The sequence below is a fragment of the Ictalurus furcatus genome, chromosome 13 (assembly GCF_023375685.1).
Source record: "Ictalurus furcatus strain D&B chromosome 13, Billie_1.0, whole genome shotgun sequence".
Classification (NCBI taxonomy): Eukaryota; Metazoa; Chordata; class Actinopteri; order Siluriformes; family Ictaluridae; genus Ictalurus; species Ictalurus furcatus.
In genome coordinates, this window is record NC_071267.1 from 15,342,723 (window position 1) to 15,365,539 (window position 22,817).

Consider the following 22,817-nt stretch of genomic DNA (forward strand, 5'->3'; position numbering starts at 1 on the left):
CTTTGTCCAATCTTTCTAATGTGAGACAGTAACTCAAGGCGGTGATGCACTTGTTCAGTTTTTAGATTTACAATATAAAACCATTTTTGCATTTCAGCACAAAGCAAAAGCATTACAACTTCCCATAAATGGGGGGAAATAGTTCTCCAAGATACAGAATTGTGCACAAGATCTACAGTAATTGTGCTTAGCCTGAAATTCAGCGGTTCACAGATACATATAAGTCTATGCATGATTTAATAGACAACACTATTTGGAGCTTAAGGTTTTAATTTTGCTCCACCTAATACTTGTCTTATAACTCTAATATTGTATGGAACCACATATCTGCATGTCTCAACAAGAAGGCTAAATCTCACAAGATACAGACAAGTGACAAAGTAAAGGAAAAAAAATAATGTTCTTAATAAGGTGTTAAGGCCAACATAAGCCACCAGTACAGTTTCAGTGTACCTTGGCAAAACTTCTGCAAGTCTAGTACAAGACTGTATTAGTGGGATGAACACCATTCTTCCAAAAGATAATATCTCAGTCAGTGTTTTGATGCTGGTGGCTGAGCACGCAGCCCAACATGTAGGTCCAAAATCTCTCACAAGTGTTTAATTGGGTTGAAATTTAATGAGTGAAGTTCATAGCATATGACTTACATCATTTTCATACTCATCCAGTGAGCCCTCATGCCCTGTGAATAGGGACATTGTCATCCTGGAAGAGACCACTCCCATAAAGATAGAAATGTTTCATCACCGGATAAAGGTGATCAGTCAGAAGAACTTGCCAGCACAAGCATGGCATTTATTTTTCCCTTTAATTTGTTACCCACCTGTAGCTAGAGGAAATGTTGCCTAGCAATGACTAAATAGTTCGGTGCTTTTAATGCTTTCAATATGTGACCTACAACATCCAGGGGAGAGTTAATATAACTTCTGAGATTTTAAAATCAACTGGTAAATTCTGAAGAAGAAAACTGAACAGAATTGGAGCATTACACCAGCTGTTCAAATCTTAAAGTATTGACTTTTAGTCTTCTTATTCCTTGTTATGTTTTCAGATTATAAATTCCCAGTATCCCTGTAGGATTCTTTTGAGTAGTGGATGCTGTGCATCTTGAAAGGGATTTATTTTTGACTGGCTCTAGTTGGAGGTTCTATGTACAGTTTGGGGCTGTCCAACAGGCAGATTCTCATGCAGAAACTTCATACTGCCTTGCTCAGAAAAGTCTGCAGCTGTTTGGCCATCTCCTCGCAGAACCCACTTGGTGGTAAGAAGCCCCTCCAGGCCTACGGGTCCACGAGCATGGATACGAGCAGTGCTGATACCAACCTCTGCACCTAGAAGAGACAAAAAGGTCCTGAACATCAAAAATGTACTACTGCTATGAGTTATTGTGAAACATTGTCCTGTTTGTTAATCAGATAGCGTGTCCCCCTCGCTGCATGTTTGGACTGATCAACAAATGTTTTAAACTTGGAGTCTATACTAATGCAATATAAATACTGAGTGTCATTTAACCAATTCAAAGCAGGTTAGCTTTGCAAAACAAACTCTCAGAAACTGGTTTTATCAGTGTCGTCAGTAAGGCATACATGACAACTGGTATTACCAAGACCAAAGCGATATCCATCAGCAAACCGTGAACTGGCATTCCAGAAGACACAGGCACTGTCCACCAACTGCAGGAACTGCTCTGCTGTCTCCTCTGAAAAATGAGGTGTGAAAATCAAGCAAACGGTCACACTACAGTGCATGATTAATCTAAAACATAGGCCTTTTTTTCAGTTGGTATACATTTACATTTTATGGCATGTGGCAGACACCCTTATCCAGAGCAACTCACATTTATCTCATTTATACAGCTGAGCAGTTACGGGGGTTAAGGGCCTCGCACAAGGACCCAATCGCTGGGATTTGAACTCACAGTCTTCCAAACAGTAGTCCAACATCTTAACCATTAAGCTACCACAGCCACATACTCTATAAACCAGCATATACTCTATACACCAGCAACACAGGTGTACATTTACACTGAGCTGTCAGTTAAAAATAATATTTTATAAATGACTGAACTGGCATCTCGGGGTACATAAAACTATATACATCCTTCTTAAGGAAAAATATTGATTACTTTATTTGCCACAATATTATTGTGGTAACTTATTATAAACTGTAAATACCATCATTACCACAAGATGGCATGCTTGTCGCACAAATACATCCTATTTTTCATTGTTATTTATGTATATTGCATTATTCCAGGACAGCATACAAAAAGGAAATGAGCTAACTGGCTGCAGAGAGCAGGAACTTTACCATTCTCTGTGATAATCACATCTGTGTGGGAGCTGCCATATTTATGAATGTGATCCACTGCCTCGTGCATGCTGTCTACCACCTCTATGCAGCACTCCAAATCCCCATACTCTGTACGCAACGACTTCACCTCAGATGGGCTGAAGGTCAGGTATGATGCAAACTTGGGGCCAGCGTGTATCTTCACCTGCATATGGAAAGTTATTAAAGAGGAAATAAGAACTACATGCAACAACTTGCCAGTCCACTGCACACTGATGCCACTACAATCCCAATACAATATTACAATATTCATGGTCTGCACAGAATTACCTGTTCTGTTCTCAGCAGGTCAATGATCTGATCAAACAGCGGGGTCCGAAGCACATCTCTGTGAACTAGCAGGGTTTCCATAGCATTGCAGGCTGCAGGGTAATCGCATTTCGAGTCTCTGACTGCAGGAAGAAAAAGACAACACTGCACATCAAACTAATGATTATTAAAACACTTTAATCACTACATGTTTATCATTATTTTACATAAGAACACTCTCATGCTCACCAATTTTTACGACTTTGTCTATGCTGGCCTCATGGTCGACATAGACATGGCAGATGCCCTCACTGTGACCCAGTACAGGAATGCCTTTAGCAGCCCGCTGAATATCTCTGACCAGCTGAGACGAACCACGGGGAATGATTAGATCAATCATCTTCTCCAGCCGACACAAGTCTTCCACCTCCTCACGTGTGCTTACCTACAGTACAACACACAATCCATAAATATTTAGAGATCTAGTGACATTGCATCATTTGATACCCAGCAACATTAAGCCACTTGGCTGTCATACTGCAACCTCCTGATACTTCTACATATTTCCATAAAACACACATTAGAAAAATATATATAGATGCTACATCTTCAGTTAAGCATGCTTCAAGATGCCATCATATAACAGGAAAAAAGAAGCTGCTCTATTGTCAATTCAGATTCCCAAAAGGCTGAAGTCAGTGAAGTCAGTGCTATGCTGTGATGACGTTTTGGAAAGCTGCTTTGACACCTGTCCTCAAAGTCCTTAAAATGCCACTGCCTAAGGAGCAGTGCTAACATTTTTCAATTTTCAAAGTGCATCTTCAAAGCACAGGAAAAGAAAGATGCAAGTGAATCCTGAGTCAATTTAGCTGTTTTTTTTTCAGTCAGTGCTGATGTATTAAATATCTCAATTACCTGTGATGTAGAATATGTTACATTTTACCCAACACTAGAACACACTTCCAGTTCATTTTAAAGCACTTGTTAGTTTTAAGTACCGAATCTATATAGCAGCTCCCAGAGTATTAAGTAACTTAAATAGCAGAAACACTGAAAAAGATGCACATCACAGTATATTATGGGCTCAGGCAGTATGACTTTTGGCTTTTATTGTGTATTATGGTGCCCTATAACATGAAAGGTCAGCCATGGTTCTATACAAAAACCAAACTCTCGTATGAAAACATATTTATATGTATAAATAACTAAGAGGGATAATACATAATAATTTTTTTCTTTTAAACCCTGGAATCTTACCAGTTGGATGGCGTCTCTGATACCATGTATAGACAGAGCCTCCTGCGCTAGCTCATGTAAGACATGGTTGGTGTTAGCTGCCTCCTTTCCTCCCTTCAGCAGCAAAGCATTCCCACTAGCAATAGCTAATGCAGACACCTTCATGGGAAAACACATTTTCAACATAAAAAAAATATAAGAAACACCAAATGGATAATACACAGAACAAGCAACTAAACTAACTGAACATGATATAAAATGGCAATAGTGTCAATTATATGCGTCATTGTATGTGTGCACGAGAAAGAAGTGAGACCTGAGGCAGGCAGTCTGGACGTGATTCGAAGATGACGAGTAGTACCCCAATGGGCACTGTGATCTGCTCCAGCTCTAGGTTGTTGGCCACACGGGTTCTGCGCAGTACTTTTCCCACACTGTCCTGAGAGGACACTGCAATCTGACGCAGGCCGATGGCCAGACTGTTCAGTTTAGCTGTTGACAAACTCAGCCGCTTGAGCAAGGCAGGAGGCATACGCCCTGTAACATGTAAAATAAGACATACTGTAAAAAAAACAGTAAGGCGATTCATCTACTTGTAACACGATCTCTCAAATAGCAAAGCTGCAGTCTCACAGTCCACATCTGCAAAGTCTGCCAGGCCATATTTACATTTTGGGATTCAAATGGGTGCTCAAATTTTTTCTTTTGATATCCTATGTTATTTTTTTTCTGCAGAATTACCATTTGCCGATTTAATTTCAATTTCATCCGTTATGATAAAACACTAGGCTTAATGTATTCCATTAGGACAACTAAAACATGGTGAAGTGGTGATCCAAATATTGTATGGTATAGAACTTTTACACTCTCTGGCCTCACACATCAGAGGCAACTTGGGGACAACTTAGAGGAGGACAACAAGACTCAAGAGTATCCATTTGGGACAGGGCCTATATGTTAGGGTTAATACAATATATGACATGATCCAATATACCCGAGTTTCCAGCAAGCTCCATGTCCTTCTTATTAGCTGACAGAATTTCATCTCTCTTCTCAGTCAGAAGGTCAGCCATGGCATAAATGATCTCACTCCTCTGAGAGAGGAAACATTACAGGTTGAAGGGACACATTCTTCTTCTTACTCTTCATTAACAGAGCCTTAAATTTGACCCCAAGACCTAATCTCAAAACAGTCAACATATCATCAGCATCATGAGAGAAGGCTATAATACCTGCTCTGGAAGAAGAGACGCTAGTGTCCTCCCTGCAATGCGAGCCATTTCTGTCTGCTGCTCCACTGTGGGCCCTGTCACATTGATAACAGTAGTAGAAACATCACCACCACATCCTCTGACAGATGAAGCCAGCAGAGTACACATGTTAAAATGTTTACATACCAGCAGGCTTGACCTCAGAAAAGAAGGTGCCCAATTTCTTGCCCTCTACAATGTCTGTGATGACATGGCCTGTGACTTTAGGGTCAGTGCCATTAGCGATGACTACAGATGTGCCCCCCTGAAGAGCCCATAGAGCAGCTTTCACCTGTGACACATGTGGTCAGTACATCATTAATGATTTTAAATGATGGAAAACTGGCCTGTACTCCTGAATCAAACAATGAACGCAGTCAGAGATTACAGTCATACCTTAGCTTCCATTCCGCCGATTCCAACCCTGGATTTGGTGCCATATGTTATAGACTGCTGGTCTCCGGGGTAGAAAGTATCGATTAATTTAGCATCATCAGACCCAGGAGGGCTGTCATAAAGACCTGTCAGAGGCAGAGGCAAGATTAGACAAAAGACTGGCTAAGGTTATCTTTAAGCTTGGCCATTTCATTTTAAACAGAAAAAGTGTCTGCTGGATGCCCTTTTAATTTTTATTATTATTATTTTTATTATTATTTTTTAAAAAACACTCCTACCAGTCCTAGCACAGGAGCTGAAATATTTTGGATGCAACACATCCTAAATATCCTTAATATTTTCCAACTTTGTCATGATTTTCTTACTAAAAAAAAAATTTTTTTAAGCTCCTGACCATTAAGGTTGCAAACTGGGAGACAGTCTGTAACCTTAATGGTCAGGAGGTTAATTTTTTATTTTTTTTTTTTTTTAAAAAGAGAAAAAAAGCTTTACATCATTCTGCATTCTTTTTCTACTTTGGTAGTGCTCTCATGTGACCAAAAGAAAAAAACAGAAAAAAAAAGACCACAAGATTACACCATGAAACAGCACCATGAAACAGGAGGGTTCTTAAATAGCCTTTAATAAAACCCATAACTTAAATACAGCACTAATGACATATTCATTTCTTACCTTGTACATCAGAGAGAGCAATGAGGAGATCTACTCTCATCTCCACTGCAAGCCGTGCTGCTAAACTGTCATTGTCCTTGATGCTGATGACCTGTGATGTGATAAAAGGGAATATATGACAAATCCAAAACGTGGGATAAACTAGAAAAGATTAGAAACCTTTTGCAATATACTAACAAATGCAACAGGAAGTTTTCAAAAGTGCATTTAAGCCCTTTATGCCATCAGCAATAAGCACATTAACCATGATATCCTCCGAGAGGACTATGGTAGACGACCATAGCCACTGTATGACCGCATGCAGACAGGAATGCAGAGCACAAGAAACAGTACAATATAGGAAATAACGATGTTAGTTAGCATACATTGTCCTCCACTATTATTGCCACCCTTGGTAAATATGAGCAAAGAAAGCTGTGAAAAATTGGCTTTATTGTTTAACCTTTTGATAAAAAAAATTCAGAAAAAATACTCTGCTCTCATGGATATCAAACAATTGCAAACACAACACAGATTTTCAAAAAAAATCTTTGTTAAATATAGGTGTGCAACAATTACTGGCACCCCTATGAATTCATATGAGAAAAATATATTTGAAATATATTCCCATTGATATTTTAAAGTTTTTTTAGTACACCTGGGTGACTAGGAACAGGAAATTGTTCAACCATGATTTCCTGTTCCACAGGGGTATAAATATATAATAATGATAATAAATCCCTTAATCATTCATAACAATGGGAAGACCACGGAATATATCTGCGATGTGCGGCAAAAGATTGTTGAGCTTCACAAAATGAGAAGTAGCTATAAGAAAAGCATTGAAAATGTACACATTTCCGTATTTCCACCATCAGGGCAATAATTAAGAAGTTCCAGTCAGCTGGAAATGTTATGAATCAACCTGGAATTGGACGTGTGTCTATATTGTCTCAATGCACTGTGAAGTGGTTGAAGTGGTATGAATGCACTGGTTTGTGTGACCAAAAAAAATCTCAAGGATCACACCTGGAGAATTGCAGAAGTCAGTTGCATCTTGGGGTCAGAAAGTCTCCAAAACTACAATCCAAAGTCACCTACATCACAACAAGTTGTTTGGAAGGGTTTCAAGAAAAAAAGCCTCTACTCTCATCCAAAAACAAACTCAAGCGTCTTCAGTTTGCCAGACACGACTGGAACTTCAAATGGGATCGGGTTCTATGGTCAGATGAAACCAAAACAGAGCTTTTTGGCAATAAACACCAGCGTTTGAAGAATCTGGAGACATTCTGTATGGAGGAATGGTCTCAGATCCCTGGTCATGTATTTTCCAACCTCATCAGGCATTATAGGAGAAGACTCAGAGCTGTTATCTTGGCAAAGGGAAGTGCGGACTAAAAGGGTGCCGATAATTGTGGCACACCTATATTTAACAAAGTTATTTTTTGGATAAACCTGTGTTGTGTTTGCAATTGTTTGATATCCATGACAGCAGAGTATTTTTGTGATTTTTTTTTTTTTTTTTTTTTTTTTTTTTACAAAATATCAAAAGGTGATAAATAACGACAATTTTTCACAGCCTTCTTTGCTCATATTTTCCAAGGGTGCCAATATTAGTGGAGGGCACTATATTTCCATGGAAATGCAAGAAATAAGAGGAAAGTCAAGCTGTGTCCATGTACTCCACTGAGCTCAAGTGTCTCATAGCCTCTGGTTCACAGCATGCATGTGTGTTAATAGCACCCTCCCTGCATGCAGCTCTCACAGGCCAGTGGGGGGATTCAGGGTATTCTGCCAGCCCCTCATCCCTTCAGGACCTCTCGCCTCTATACCCACATTTACCCCCTGCAGATCACTGTTGGGCTCTGGGGGAGGCACCACTGCATCATTAGTGTTGATGATGGGCACGATGTTCATACGCAGAAGTTCGTGCAGCGTGCTGTTCAGATTTCGTCTCTTCTGGTCATCGTGGAAGTCCAAGTTTGTGACCAAGATCTGGAAAGGAAAAAGGACATTTCATGTATAAGACTAGAATAATAATTAGAAAAAAAAATAATTAAGTAATAATAGACAAAGTGAGAATTACAGTTAAATGTGGGACTATTGAACTAACCTAGTGCGGAGTCAGTGTTTTAGTGAAAGGATTATTTTTGATAGAACACGAATACAAACACTACATTTTTTAGCGATTTTGTATTTATTTTTTAAATAATTCAAGCAATTTTTAAGCACAACTAGTTAAAAATGGCTATTTTCAAGGTTCTCCAGTACTTAAATTTCAGTCAAATTCAAACACTTCAAGCATCTTGTACAAACCCTGCATCATATCAGCAGTATATGTGTGAACAATAATACGACAGGTTTTTCCGTACTGAGAAAAGAACAGAAAACTTGTTTACTCAACGGACCTATAATACAAATAAAGGTGCAGTTATTTGTAGATTGCGTTTCTAACAACTAAAACTAAAAGTAGTTTTATTTCAATATGTATTACTCCTATTTACTGCATAATTCTAATGTCTGAAAGTTGGATGTAAGCTACATTAGAACAGTTTTCCTAAGACTATCATGTCAGGCTCATGTTAATTGTTATAAAAAGATCTTAATTGTTATAGTTCTGAACTTGTGCGAGAGTCACAACATGTGGATAAAGATGTGAATTCCATCTGTATTGATGGAATTCACAACCTGCCCTTGGACTTCCATTAATAAGTTGTCGGTAATGAGGTTTCTTTTTTTTAATTTTAAAATGTACAATGGAAAGTGATTAAATTATTGTCTGTGGAGGTAAAAAGAAAATGGAGGTTTATTCCTTTAATCGATGTATGTGTGTTAACATCCATGATTGATTCCCTATACATTTGGCTCGAAGCTACATCATCTAATCATACTTTGTGTGTGTGTGTGTGTGTGTGTGTGTGTGTGTGTGTGTGTGTGTGTGTGTGTGTGTGTGTGTGTGTACCTGTGCTGTGCACGTGCTGTACTGAGTGAACATGGCCTCATATAGTGCCATCAGTCCACTCTGTCCTGCAGCAGCACACGCCCTTGCCTCCAGAACAGGCAGTGACTGCAGATGAAAACACAGTTCTGTTCTGGTCATTCAACATTAACACTTCAGTACATCAACAACTGTAATATAAATTCATTAAACTGTTAAATGGTGTCTGATGGGAATAACTGGCTTAATATGGTTGTGCTCACCATGTCTTTAAGTTGATTCTGTCCTGAATGAAGGGCTTGTCTGACGCTCTGAGAGAGAAGAATCTCATGCCTCAGTCTCTGTTTCCCAAATGCTACAGCTCCGCTTGTGACAATCATCATTTCTCTACCTTGGTTCTGAAGCATTGCCACCTTAAAAGACCACAAATAAAACCAAATACATACAATCAGTAGGGGATACAATGTCCAAAATTTACAGAGCCATGGACTATTGTGTAATACTGTTGTATTGTGAGTTTGCCATTAATGCTTGCACAATGACAAGCTATAACCAAACTGATTATCACCATAAAATGACGATCAACTCTGATCTCTCTTACCTGTTCCACAATAGAGGCAAGTCTCCCGAGCGCGAGGCCACATTCATCGCCTCGAGTTACCACAGCGCTGCCTAACTTCACCACGATCCGTTTGGCCTGTCGCAGTTCACCACGGTGTGCGAACGACTTACCATGGGCACGCGCCAGCGGCACTGTAAGAAAAGGCACGTTACTCCAGTGACGCACAGCATGGCATCTGATAGATGGAGAGGTAGAGGGATCTGGTGGGAGAGAGACCCAGGGAAGGAGCCAGTGAGGAGAAATGGCATGCAGTGAAACGATGAGGACAAGGTAAGGGAAAAGTATGTTAGTAAACAGATGTGCAGGAATCTGATTAGGGGCAATGTATATAGTGTCAAAATTAATGACATATGTGGAGACAGCTGTTGGCATGCTGTGGATCAGTGGATCATTAGCTGGAACATATGGAATGGGACAGGCAGAAATTGCAAGATTGTGGAGCTGTAAAGTGGTCCACCAGCAACTGATAATGCTCCAGCTATACAATCCACTGTACCTTTATACACTATCACCCCACTTAGGCCTGGTTTTAACTTCCATCTTGGGTGATCAGATCATGTTTGGACCGCATGTGAAATACAGGGCTGTCAGCTTGAAACACCTGTCTGTTGGGACAAGTTCTAAAAACCACAAAAGCTAACTGCTATACAGGGACACAAATTTATATATTTGAGTTTATAGCCCTGTGAACACTGTTCAAGTTCAATAGAGCTCTCAATGGTTGATTTTGTTATGCATTTCATTTGAAGATCTAAAACTATTTAGTATGACATATACACAAAAATCAGAGCACCGTATTTAACATTATATTTGGGGATAGTACTGAAATAACATCAGGTTTCCTGTGGCCAATTTGGCAACCCTGCTACAGACAATGATCAGAATTGGTCCATGAAGATGCATTTGAGACAAACATATGAGATATAAAAGGCTAAATGTCACAGCTGCTAAAAAGTCATGACTTTCTGCAGTTTGCTCAAATTCACCGACATACCACACACACACCCAAACACCAACCATCCGTCCCAGTCAATGAAACCTAACGACAACGTTAAAGCTGCCACATCAGCAAAGCCAAACAACAGCCCCAGTGCTGACAGCACAGAACTCAGAGCAGAGCACGAAAGCCAGTGAATGAAAAAATGTAATCAAGTAAAAAAAAGAATAAAACAGACAAAAAGGAGAAACAAAACTGGGTATTTATTCTCAACTAAACATTCACAAGGATAGTCTAACAATATTCTAGGAATATTATAGCAATAGTTGTAATAAAAACTCTCATGTTATCTCCTACAGTTGCAATCAAAATTATTCAATCCCAAATTGCAAATCAGGTTTGTTGTCCCTGTCCAGGTATTTCATATATTCTTTACCCTTAGCCAGTTCAAGTATTTCATGTGTTCCAGCTCAAGCACACCTGCTGCAAATAATGAAGCTCTTGATAAGTTACATCAGGTGTGCTTGAGACAACACCCGTTTTGCATATTTGTGCTGTTGTGAAGGATTCTATTCAGGTGGTTGAATAATTTTGAAACTGGAGAAATCATTATAAGTTGCATTTTCAGTTGAATCTGGGGAAACTACTTAAAGCATTCGTTGTGTTGAACTATTTCAATTGCTTTTGTTTGAGTTGTTCATTGCAAACAGCTGAAAGTCTGTAAACTGACAATAAACCTGACTTGCAATGGGGGTTGAATCATTTTGATTGCAACTGTATGCTAGAGGCTGAGACACATGTGGTGGAAACTCACTTTTCCCGAGAGAAACAGATCTTGTGAAGCTGTGGAGGGTTTTTGGGCCCACAGAGAGCCGGGAACACAGAGACAGTCTCTGCAGCAACATGCTGAACACGTCCTTTACACTGCAAAACATATAGCAAGCACAGGCCTTAGCACTGATTCATATATAACATTTGTAGATATTTAAATACATCCTTAAAAGGAATGCTTTAACGTTTTATAATGTAGTCTTGATCAAATGCATCAATTGGGGTGTATGGTGTGTGTGTGTGTGTGTGTGTGTGTGGGATTCCCATGGACAAGGTTTCTCTGTACTAAGAGAAGGATGGAAAACCACTTGGCTTGAGGTCAGCGTTTGGGAACTTTTTGGAGCGTTCAATAATTTTTTTCCTTTCACAATTTTCCAGTCAAACACATTTGGAAACGAAGCTCTCAATTTCTATAATCTGGCCTTTCAGAGATGGGACTATTTTTACAGAAAGATGTTTCATCCAATTTTCCAACAATATATTAAACAATACGTTAAAAAGTAACTCCAGCTACTTATGCAATCCTGAAGTTTTGTTTTGTATCCTTGTGTGATCAGGCCAAAACTAAGTGCCTTCTATGTTAAATTTAAGCTACGCTGACCAAGTTAGTGATGCATAAATCTATTTTTTCCCTCTGAACGAGTTAAATATTAATCTTAATAATTAACGTGTGATCTTCAACATTATATTATGTTTGAGCATGTTTTAGAAATAAGGAGTTGACTTTCTTTTATAGTTTAAATCTCTTTCATCAAATGTTTATCAAAGTTCTCCTATATTACCCACAATGCAGTATAATTACCTGCTGATAGTAGTAATGAGAATTAGCTCTGACTTGATCTCTACCTAAGGGAACTGATGAACCGAGTCTCTGATGTAACTCAGCACATCTGTCCGTCTTATAGTTGCTTTGCCTTCTGGCACTTGGAGTCCAGCGTTTGCTGTCTCCACTACTTCTACATTGGACTTCTCATTAACAGGACATTAAAATGACATGATTAGAAAATGTTGAGTGAGATAAGAAACTCTTGTTTTGTTTTCAGGAACGCACAGCAAAACCTGACTGTTATCCCTTTTTTTTTTTTAAATTATTGAGTTTTTTTTTTTTTTTTACTATTAGGCATCAATGTAACCGCAGTGTCTCCCCGTGACTTCAGCAGCAGACAGCATTTAAATTCTTGTTGGAAAATTAACAACACGATTCATTTCATGCAACATATTATGACACTTTTGATGGGGATTTGATGGGGAAGAAGAATTTGGGCTAGGATGGAGACAAACAGCTACTATTTTACTATGTAGCTACTATTTTGGGAAGACCAGCTTTCTCACAGGAATAGCACAGTGCCAACCAACAAACTAACACCTGAATCACTAAACATGTCACAAAAATGTCAGTGTTCCAGTATGTAAAGTACATTTCATTTCATTTCATTTCATTTACAAATAAGTCGAGTAAATGGACGTTTCACATTCTTTTTTGTGAGAGCAGGGGAATATTTCTAAATTCATCATCATGGTAATCACAGATACACTAAAGACATGCTTGTTATTATTGTTTTTTTTTAAGCCTCTAAAAAGTGTTTCTTTAATCCCTCTCCTCTTCTTATTATTTCACTTCTGTAATTTAGTCTACATAGAAAGACTTGAGCTGGCTTTGAGCTGGCTTTGAGCGGGCAGTGGTGGCTCAGTGGTTAAATGCTCCGGTTTACTGATCAGAATGTCCAGAGTTCAGGATTTCAGGAGTTCAAGCCCCAAGCTACCACTGTTGGGCCCTTGGGCAAGGCCCTTAACCTTCAATTGCTCAGTTGTATAAATGAGATAAATGTAAGTCAATCTGGATAAGGACGTCTGCCAAATGCCATAAAACGTAAATGTAAATCTTGAACATGTTCAGAAGGAGGAAATTCAATGTCAGACCGACCAGTATTTTACTTACTGGAGTAAAGAGACAGCACTTTTACTCCAGCAGCCCTGACACACAGCCTACCAGCTCCAGCTCCACTACAGCACTGTGATAATGACACACGCTTCATTTCCTCTCAGCTCCCATGCGGAAGTAAAGCTGCAGCCTGACTATTGATCCAAATCTGTCACAAATATCTGTCAGTTTATAGCGTCATCACCACTCATACTGTACACATGCTCATAAACAGTCAGCTAGCTTATAACTAGCATCTTACTGTAGGTCCCGCAGGATTTCAGCTAAAGGATAACGTTAGCTTAGCTAGTTACATAGATAGTTAGATAGATTGATAGATAACGCTTAGCTAGATAGCTACAACAACCTGTTTAACTAACTACCAGTTCACATAACACCTGTTTAAAACCACTCCGGCTAAAGGCCCACCGCTTATAAGAGGTTTAATGCGTGAAACAGTGTAATGATGCAGGAGTTCTGGACATGAGCTCAGCAAGCATGTGGTAGCAGAAACACACACCGCCACATGCTTCTCTTACACACTCCACTCCACTCCAACACAACACAACACAACACAACACAACACACTCAGGCTGCTAACTGCATCAGCTCACACTAACGCTAACAGCTTACATCTACACATTATGCGTTCTTACATACCCAGGTTGCTAAACAATTTCACGTCGGTATCCGGTTCAAGTTTACTGTCTGTCTACAACCCGCTGCGAGTGCCACATCAACTCTCCACCGCTGCTGCTGCAACTTTCAGCCGTGTTGACATCCGCATGTTATCACACCCGCATTCTGTATAACCCTGCCTCCTGTTATACGATTGGATACGACATGCAGCTCTTCAACTGGACACTTAAGAAATCATTCATATTGCCGTAGTAAGCATATTAACTTAAACGAGGCAAACGTGTAAACAGAAGACCAAATTTATCACAAAAAAGTATTTAGGCCTTTTACGGTCTTACTTGACTGTAGCAATCATTTTATTTAGCTCTAGTTTGCTGTGAAGCACTGAGAGAGTTTATATTGTCACTATGGAGCGCCCAACTTCTACTCTACAGGCAGTCTCTGGAAATAAGTAGGACATTTACGATTTTATGTCCATATAAAAACGTTCATTTTATTTGATTATTTTTCTTAGTCTAATTTGAAATGAAATGAAGTACATCCCGGTTGAGTCATGCCACTTCCCAATCAGCGAGCTGCTTGTTTAGACTGTTAGCCAATCATTATGCAGAATGCAGGATTTATCGGAATACGGGTGTGGAAATATAACAGCCGTTAACCATCTACGTGGAAACTAAGCAGTATTACCAGGGTTGCGGTTTCCGGCGGCATCATGGAGTCTTTTGAACTCATGCCGCGTTTATTTTATTTTATTTTATTTATTTTTTTAAAACATACATTACGGTTAATTCTTTTAAATTAACAGTTGTGGCACTAGGGATAAGACATTTCTTGTAATAATAATAATAATAATAATAATAATAATAATAAATACATAACACGAGACATCATTGTGACCTTTGGGAAAATGACTCGGCTATTTTAATATTAAAATGCGTTTCCTCTTGTTACTTTGTATAACAGATGGTTTGGCCCAAAATGTGATTTAAGCCAGTGTACATGGTTTGAGAGGGTTATGTGAGTTCTGAACGGTCATATGGCTGCTTAGGGGCGCAGATCTGGCAACCCTGACAACCTTATAACCTTGTCATAAATAAAGAATGCGTGCTGGAGATCAGCTGCTCCTGGCCTCGACTGTGTGAGGGAGTGGAAAGACAGCTGTTATATTGGATTATTGTTTTTGTTTGTTTGTTTGTTTGGTTGTTGTGTGTGTGTGTGGTGTGCTTCACTTCACTTAATTGTTCAAATATTCATGGGTGCATAGGTAGCGTAAAGTCAGTGTTATTGATAACAGTATCACAAATATTTCACATTTAAATGGGTAACATGATATTTTCCATACACTGCATATTTTCATGAAGGGATTTCTATTCTTTAATTCACAAGCCATTTGAGTGGGCTTATTTTTTCCATATTATTTGGATAATGACATGAGATATGATTATGATTACATGAAAAAAAAAAGATTGTAGCCTACACTGTTCACATACAAGGGTGTGTAATATTATTACCACACATTAGCCTATCACACCCGGAAAAAAAACTATATTTATTAGTGATAAGCTAAAGGATCTTAGAATAAAAAGGAAACAACATGGTGGCAGGCAGAACCTCTAGTCAGTCAAGATTATACTCTGTCATGTCATGATAAAGTTGACTCCAGGCTTATGAAGTAAATGAAGAGCAACTTCATCCAATATGCATGATGATCATATCATACATCATCATGATGTTCATGATGTGCTGGTGGCACTGATGCATCATACACCAACAACAAAAAAACGTCATGCACATTCACTGTACCAATCCAGATGACATCGAGCCACACCGATCTGTGTTAAATCAGACACTTATTGGGCTTAATTCCCAAACATACACTATATGCAGACACCTAACCATTACACCCCAATCTGTCCTTGAACATCCCGTTCCACAGCCATGAGCATTAATATGCAGTTGTTCCCCCTTTGCTGATATAATTACCTCAACTCTTATGTGAAGGCTTTCCACTAGATTTTGGAGTGTAGTTTGGGGGATTTGCTCATTCAGCCACAAGAGTATTAGTGAGGTCAGGCACTGATGTCAGGTGAAAAGCTTGTCATTCCAATTCCTCCCAAAGCTGTTCAGTGGGGTTAAGGTCAGAGCTCTATGCAGGCCAATCATGTTCTCATGTAAGTACCAACCTTAGCAAGCCATGTCTTCGTGGACCACGCTTTGTGCACAGCGACATTGTCATGCTGGAACAAGTTTGGGGTTATTAGTTCCAGTGAAGGGGAATTCTTAAAGCTCCAGCATAAAAAATACACCCTATACAATTGTGTGCTTCAAACTTTGTGGCAAAATTTTGGGGAGGAAAAAAAAAGAAAGAATAAAATCGAATTAAAACAAAGACCAATATTAATATAGAACCAAGTTATTGTATTATAGTCATATTATAGTTTATGCTATTTTGACTATTATATAGCCTATTTAGTGTATATAATCTTTTACCAACATGGAATGTATCAGATAGGCTTTGTAACTTTAGTTAACCCATATTTTCTGTGCTAATGCTGTACGTACAGCAACCACATGGCAAAGAAAAGCACTTTCAAACTCCAGGGGGCAGTGCAAGCAAATAGAAAAGTCTAAGAAAAACAATTCTTTATTTCCATTTAGTCATGCAGTTTGTTTCCTTGCAGAGTACAGTAGGCTACACCAGTCGTACAGGAAAAGAGGAGGCTGTGGCTCAGGTAGTAGAGCAGGTTGTCCACTAATCGTAGGGTTGGCGGTTCAATTCCTGGCCCACATGACTCCACACACCGAAGCAAGACACTAAACCCCAAGTTGCTCCTGATGGCAAGTTACTGCCTTGCATGGCAGCTCTGCTACCATTGGTGTGTGAGTATGTGTGTGAATGGGTGAATGAGACACAGTGTAAAGCGCTTTGGAACTGCTAAGCTTAAAGTGCAGGCCATTAGACCGGACCCTGATGTTTGTTAAGAATGCCTCCTTGAAGAGATCTCACCCAGATGTTCCCACAGAGTTCATCCACGTTCCAGTCTGCAGTTACTTAGTTACACGTTCTGGGGAGGCCTGTTATAGTCATTATGTTAACGTAATGCAGCCGTAAGCGTACCAGAAAGCATGGACTCTTAGTCTACTGCTTGCCACATGTCACTGTCTCTGTGTGTGTCTGTGTGTAGGCATGTTTTTATATCTCTGTGGGGATCAAATATCCAGAATACCCAACAGGAATACAATTTTATATTTAAAAAAAGTTTGTGTGTGTGTGTGTGTGTGTGTGTGTGTGTGTGTGCGTGTGCTACACAATATTCAACCAGCCTGACCATATCAGCTCAACTTGACTCACCGTGTACGGACTGTGGTATGTGTTTGATTTGTGTTGCAGTGTAACAGGATTTTAAAGCATAATAAAGATTGTGGCTGTAAGAATGTGGTGACTGTGGTTTTAGATTAGTGGATAAAAGCAAGTAAAATTGGCTCTCACCATGGGAATGAAGAGCTGTGTCTTTTAAAGAGGTTTCAGGTTGTTTCTGATGTGAAGGGCATGGAGGCTATTGTTGTTTTTAATAACCTGTTCAATAGATTATTCATCACTCCCTCACCAGCCACCAGGGGTTCAAAGCTACTAAATTATATGCCAGTGTGTGCGTCTGTGTCTGTGTGTGTGTGTGTGTGTGTGTGTGTGTGTGTGTGTGTGTGTGTGTGTTTCAAGGGATAACCTGAAGTGGGATACCTAGAGGTGTGGAGACATTTCTTATTTAAAAGTGTTTAACTTGTAGTGTGTCTCCTCACACAAATTAATTTATCACATACGTTCTAAGATAAAAACAGCCAGGACTATTTCCTACTGTAATCAAACTAAACAACCACAGAGACCCTTGGGGCAATCAGGATGCTCACCACAAAATAGCAGCGTTCAAAATATATTGTATTATGAGACATGCCAGTAGTTTCTTCTTTGAGATTTCCGGCGGCATCCTGGAGTTGTCTTATGGTCAGTAATTACATTAAGAGTATGTAGACTAATCCTGCCAATGATGATTAATCTGATGCAAATTCAGATGAATGACTTTTTCTGAAATAGGAATGTGAAGGAAAAAGTGTATATAGTGTAAATAACTGACACATATACTAAAAGAATGCAGTGCACTTTTGTGTCATAAATAAATAAAATTCATCACGAAATGTAAACATGTAGCCATAAGCCTATAAAAAGTCTCACTAACTACTTGCCATGCATTGTTATTTAGCACAGTAATTAGCATTCAGCTTTCTAGTATATGGTCATTCCAGTCACCAAATGTACAACAAGAGTTAAAGGTAGCTGCATTGTAGATTAAAAGACAGCAGTGTACAACACCTCCCAGACCTCTTCTTTTCTGAGACATCTCTTTGAGACTAACGGATTCAGCTAGTGTACATGTAATGTACAATTGGTATGACTTTATTGTGTGCAGAACTTCTGGGGAAAGAAATATTAGAATAATGCATTTTTTTTGGACATCATGCAAGTCAATATGTCTACACTGGAAGACACTAATTGGCTAAAATGTAAAAGCTTATTTTTGAAAGAAAAAAAGGAGAGGGTAACAACTATTATTGCGGCAATTATAATGGCATACGATCTCTGCTTTATATATTTTTCCCATTCTTCTGACCATCTGTGGCAACCGGGTGAAGAGCAGAATAATTATAATAAGGGGCAGGGTTTAAATAAATGCAGAATTAAGAGGTGTGGTTAGGTGTGCAATGCCATTATATGTATCTGGTTAGTGCATTTAATAACAATGAAGAATGACAAACAACATCCTGTTTTTAGAAAATCATTTAATCATTTTTTTTCTAGACCCTTGCTGTGCACAGTGCATGGTTTGTGTGGGCAACATGGAGTGGTGACTCTGCTGGGAATTGACAGGGTGACATTTTAAAAAGGAAATAAACTGAAGTAGTATTTTCACAAGCAGAACACAAAGTGAGCACAGGCGCATCGCAGCACAAAGTCTCTAGCAGCCCCTAAACCACTTAGAACAATTGTACTAAACAGTGCAAACAGTGCAGAGTAGATGAAAGTTCCCTCCCATTGATGAAAGCAGCAAACATGGCATTGCAATCAATCTACAACCAGTGGACACACATTGTGCGTAGAAGGCCAGGGCCAAGGGAAATCCGCCTCTCAAGCTTGGGTCTGGAGTTCCGCCACAACCATCAACCAGCAAATGAATGAAGAAAACCACAAATAGTGTGGCTGCTATTCTTATCTTATCTTATTTCTATTTGTATCTGCTTGGAGCACATTATCTGTGTGTTAGGAATGATGTATTTGGTTACATCCCTACTCTTGAACCACATGTCCAATCTGTAGTTGTCTTCCCATTGCTCACTTGCTTGGTTGAAAAGCAATGGCTGCCATCAGTCAATCATCTTTTAGTAGGCATCAGGATTAGATGTCATAAAATTTGAATGTTATATCCATCGAGCTACCTGCTAGTATTCTATTTAACCACTGATAGCACTGATTATCCACTACGGGGGGTTAATTTTACATACAAAGAGTGCTTGGAATCTGAAGATAACCACATGCAGCTACAGTACTGTATATTCATTTAAACTATAGTTTAGTGTATGGAAAGTGGTAAGAATCATTGAAGAATCATGTCTCATGGACATGAGGGGCATGGTGTGAATTGCTGGATCATGTATCTTTTCTGTGAGATGCACAACTAAAAAATTAGAATTTTTTTTTTTTCGTTTTGGTGTGAAGTACCCTAGGGCAAAGCATTTATATCTGAGAATTCTTCATCTCAGTGATTTGGCAACTCTAATAGGCTATTTTATTTAGCTATTGATACTATTGTTAGATGATGTTCTGCGTGTAATAACACACTAGTTGTTTGTCCTTATTTGTTATGGATAAAACAATTAATTGAGTTGTATTTAGTTAGTAGTTGGTAGGACGTTAACTGGATTGAAATAAATAGTGAACATCCACAAACCCAGGTTGCAAGAACAGAGAACAAGACTTAAAAAAAATACCAGTACCAGTAAAATTTTGACTGTTTCACCCCACAGTGCAGATGCTTTTATTTGTGACCATAAACAACTGACACATAAACAAATTGGCCATATGCTGATGTCATTACAGCAAATCGTGCTAAGAGAGAACAATATGTGGTACATTATTTATGTTTGTGTGATCCAAACACTTTATCCTAGGGATATCTGACAGTAATTAAAGAGGTTAAGTCTGTTCCCCTTTTAGAGTCCATATGTTTTCGCCAGAAGGAAGCTGGGTGGACATGAGTTTTATGAATTATGCATTTGGTGCCACAGAGACACTAAGTGTGTTCTAAATATGTGAGGTCACTCATGTGCCTTTCTGTATGACCATGTCCTTTAACATCATTTCCATGATTCCATGAATTCTCATCATTCTAAAAATGCCATAATGACAGATCTATGCAGGCCTCTGTTCCACAGTTCTCAAATGAACACAGATATTAGACTGTCTCTTATTCACGTTATAGAAGTAAAACCATTTTTAAGTCAAAGACTATACTTGTTTCCAATAATTATTATGGATTATTATTGACTAATGATAATGAAAACTATATGATAATTTGATACTGATAATGATAACTATATATTCCAGCTCTAAGTTCACGTCTATTACAGTTGAGTGCAAAATTTTACATTCCCCATTGTTTTTGAATCAAAATGAACTCACTTGCCCACTCTCTCTCTCTCTCTCACTCTCTCACACTCACTCTCACTCTCTCTGACTCTCTCTCTCACTCACTCTCACTCTCTCTCTCTTGCACTCACTCTCTCTCTCACTCAGTCTCTCACTCTCTCACATTCTCTCTCACTCTCTCTTGCACTCACTCACTCACTCGCCCCCTCTTTCGCTCTCTCACTCTCTCTCTTGCACTCAATCAGTCTCTCACTCACTCACATTCTCTCTCTCTCACGCACACTTTCTCTCATTCACTCACTCTCTCACTCACTCTCTCCCTCACTAAATCTCTCACTCACTCTCTTTTACTCACTCACTCTCTCTCTCACTCACTCTCACACTCACTCACTCTCTCACTCACTCTCTCACTCTCTCACTCACTCTCTCACTCTCTCTCTCACTCACTCACGCTCTCTCTCATTCACACACTCTCTCTCACTCTCTCTCTCTCTCACTCACTCTCTCACTCATTCACTCTCTCGCTCTCACTCACTCACTTGCTCTCTCACATTCAATAACTGCTTTATCCTTATCAGGGTCACGGTGGAATCAGGTGGGAATACACCAGGGATGGAAAGCCAGACCATTTCAGGGTGGCATGCACACACACATTCACACCTACTAGCATGTTTTATGGGAAGTGGGAAGAAAACTGGATATCCCAGAGGAATCCCACACAGAAACGGGGAGAACTTGCACAGAAACTCCATACAGACAGTAACTAAAGCTCAGGATAAAACTGGGGACACTAAATCTATGAGGCGGAAATGCTACTTACTGCAATATCCCCAAATGTACTTGTACAGTAACATTTTTTTTTAAGATAAAGAAAATAAATTAACATATTTCAAAATCAGCAGTTGCTTTGCCATGGACCTCTTGGTTTAAAGACCTGACTAAAACCTTAAAAGATCCATTCAGGATGATGTGTTGGATTATGGGTTCCTTTTTTTAAAATGAATATTGTCAAATATATAAAAAGAAAAAATATTTAAGGAATAACACGTGAGGGAACATGCTGCTAGGAGAAAATCATTTTAAGTGTGTTATTCCTCACAGTCATTTCACCAACAATTAAAATATTTTATTTGATTATGAAAGTAATGTCACCATTTTTAACCATTACTTACGTTATAGCAGGTATCAAGAGCTTTTCCCCTCACCAGCCTCTCTTCATCTCTCTATTGAAGTTAATAAGACAAAAAAACCTCATGTTACAAAGAAACTGTCACAGATGGAAGGACTGTCAGAACCATGCTGTTATAGAAAATGAATGCACACTTTCTGATGCTAGAATTCAACCATTTTGTGGTATAATAAATAATATTACTTGTAATAATGAAGGAAAAAATTACAGTTCTTTGTCTAGTTTCTTTTTTTTTCAAAGGGTATACATACTTTTAGCACTCTGCTGTAAGCACTCTTCATTGTAAGGTTTAAACTTAGATGATGCGTACGTTTACATTACATTTATTCATTAAACAGACGCTTTTATCCAAAGCGACTTACAAATGAAAAAATGCTTATTACAAAGAGTGAAACTAATGTTTCCCTTTTCATGTTTCCTTCTTAGACGCTACACGTGGCCTTCTATTTTACTTGGGAACTGAAAATGCTGATGCAAGAAAATGTGCCTTTTATCTGTATAGTTTGTTCAATGTTTCTCTGTTTGCAAGTTGCTGTTAATGACCCCTTAATATAAACAAGAGAATAAGTAACAGTCGCTACAATACATAGGAGTAGAAAGATGAGGTACACAAAATTTTCTTTCATTATATGAAACTCCACGCTAAACCTGCCTTTCCTGTGTGCTCCCAACACTATCTAGTGTCAACACTCTTTATGTCCTCTCTCTTCCCTCAGGACATTACCCACAATGAAAGCAGAGAACCAACATACATGGACAATGGCTGTAATGTAATCTTGAAGACAGATTTTTACAATAAATATTTTTAGCATAGCGTTTAGTATATTTCCTGTGTAAAAACAGTTTGAAAACAAACAAACAAACAAACATGCTTTTGTGATTGATGAAAGCTTGGCTCAGAAGTCAGCC

The 22,817-nt window shown here is 38.9% G+C and overlaps 1 protein-coding gene across 3 annotated transcripts; it reads right to left on the minus strand.

Moving 5' to 3' along the window:
* On the minus strand, positions 1-14,186 carry aldh18a1 (aldehyde dehydrogenase 18 family, member A1). 3 transcript variants are annotated; one of them, XM_053640128.1, is made up of 18 exons: positions 14,044-14,186; positions 11,446-11,555; positions 9,674-9,825; positions 9,336-9,485; positions 9,097-9,201; positions 7,971-8,129; positions 6,156-6,246; positions 5,484-5,608; positions 5,235-5,379; positions 5,070-5,143; positions 4,832-4,931; positions 4,154-4,374; positions 3,859-3,996; positions 2,851-3,046; positions 2,623-2,744; positions 2,311-2,497; positions 1,604-1,699; positions 1-1,331 (listed from the first exon to the last, which is right to left on the minus strand). In XM_053640128.1, exons 2-18 carry the CDS (start codon positions 11,534-11,536, stop codon positions 1,135-1,137), a joined length of 2,349 nt encoding a protein of 782 aa, XP_053496103.1. In that variant the 5' UTR covers positions 11,537-11,555; positions 14,044-14,186; the 3' UTR covers positions 1-1,134. The 3 variants fall into 3 exon arrangements, with proteins under 3 accessions (XP_053496103.1, XP_053496102.1, XP_053496101.1); XM_053640127.1 differs by having other exon boundaries at positions 7,977-8,129; positions 9,674-9,894; XM_053640126.1 differs by having other exon boundaries at positions 9,674-9,894.
* Positions 14,187-22,817: the final 8,631 nt, after the last annotated feature.

Bases quoted from the DNA above. Each gene is read 5' to 3' on its own strand.
- aldh18a1 (XM_053640126.1), bottom strand. From the start codon at position 11,536: ATGTTGCTGCAGAGACTGTCTCTGTGTTCCCGGCTCTCTGTGGGCCCA. The intron at 9,202-9,335 runs GTGAGCACAACC...TTTCATCTGCAG, and splicing joins AGAATCAACTTAAAGACATG to TCACTGCCTGTTCTGGAGGC. The intron at 1,332-1,603 runs GTAATACCAGTT...TGTCTCTTCTAG, and splicing joins TGGATATCGCTTTGGTCTTG to GTGCAGAGGTTGGTATCAGC.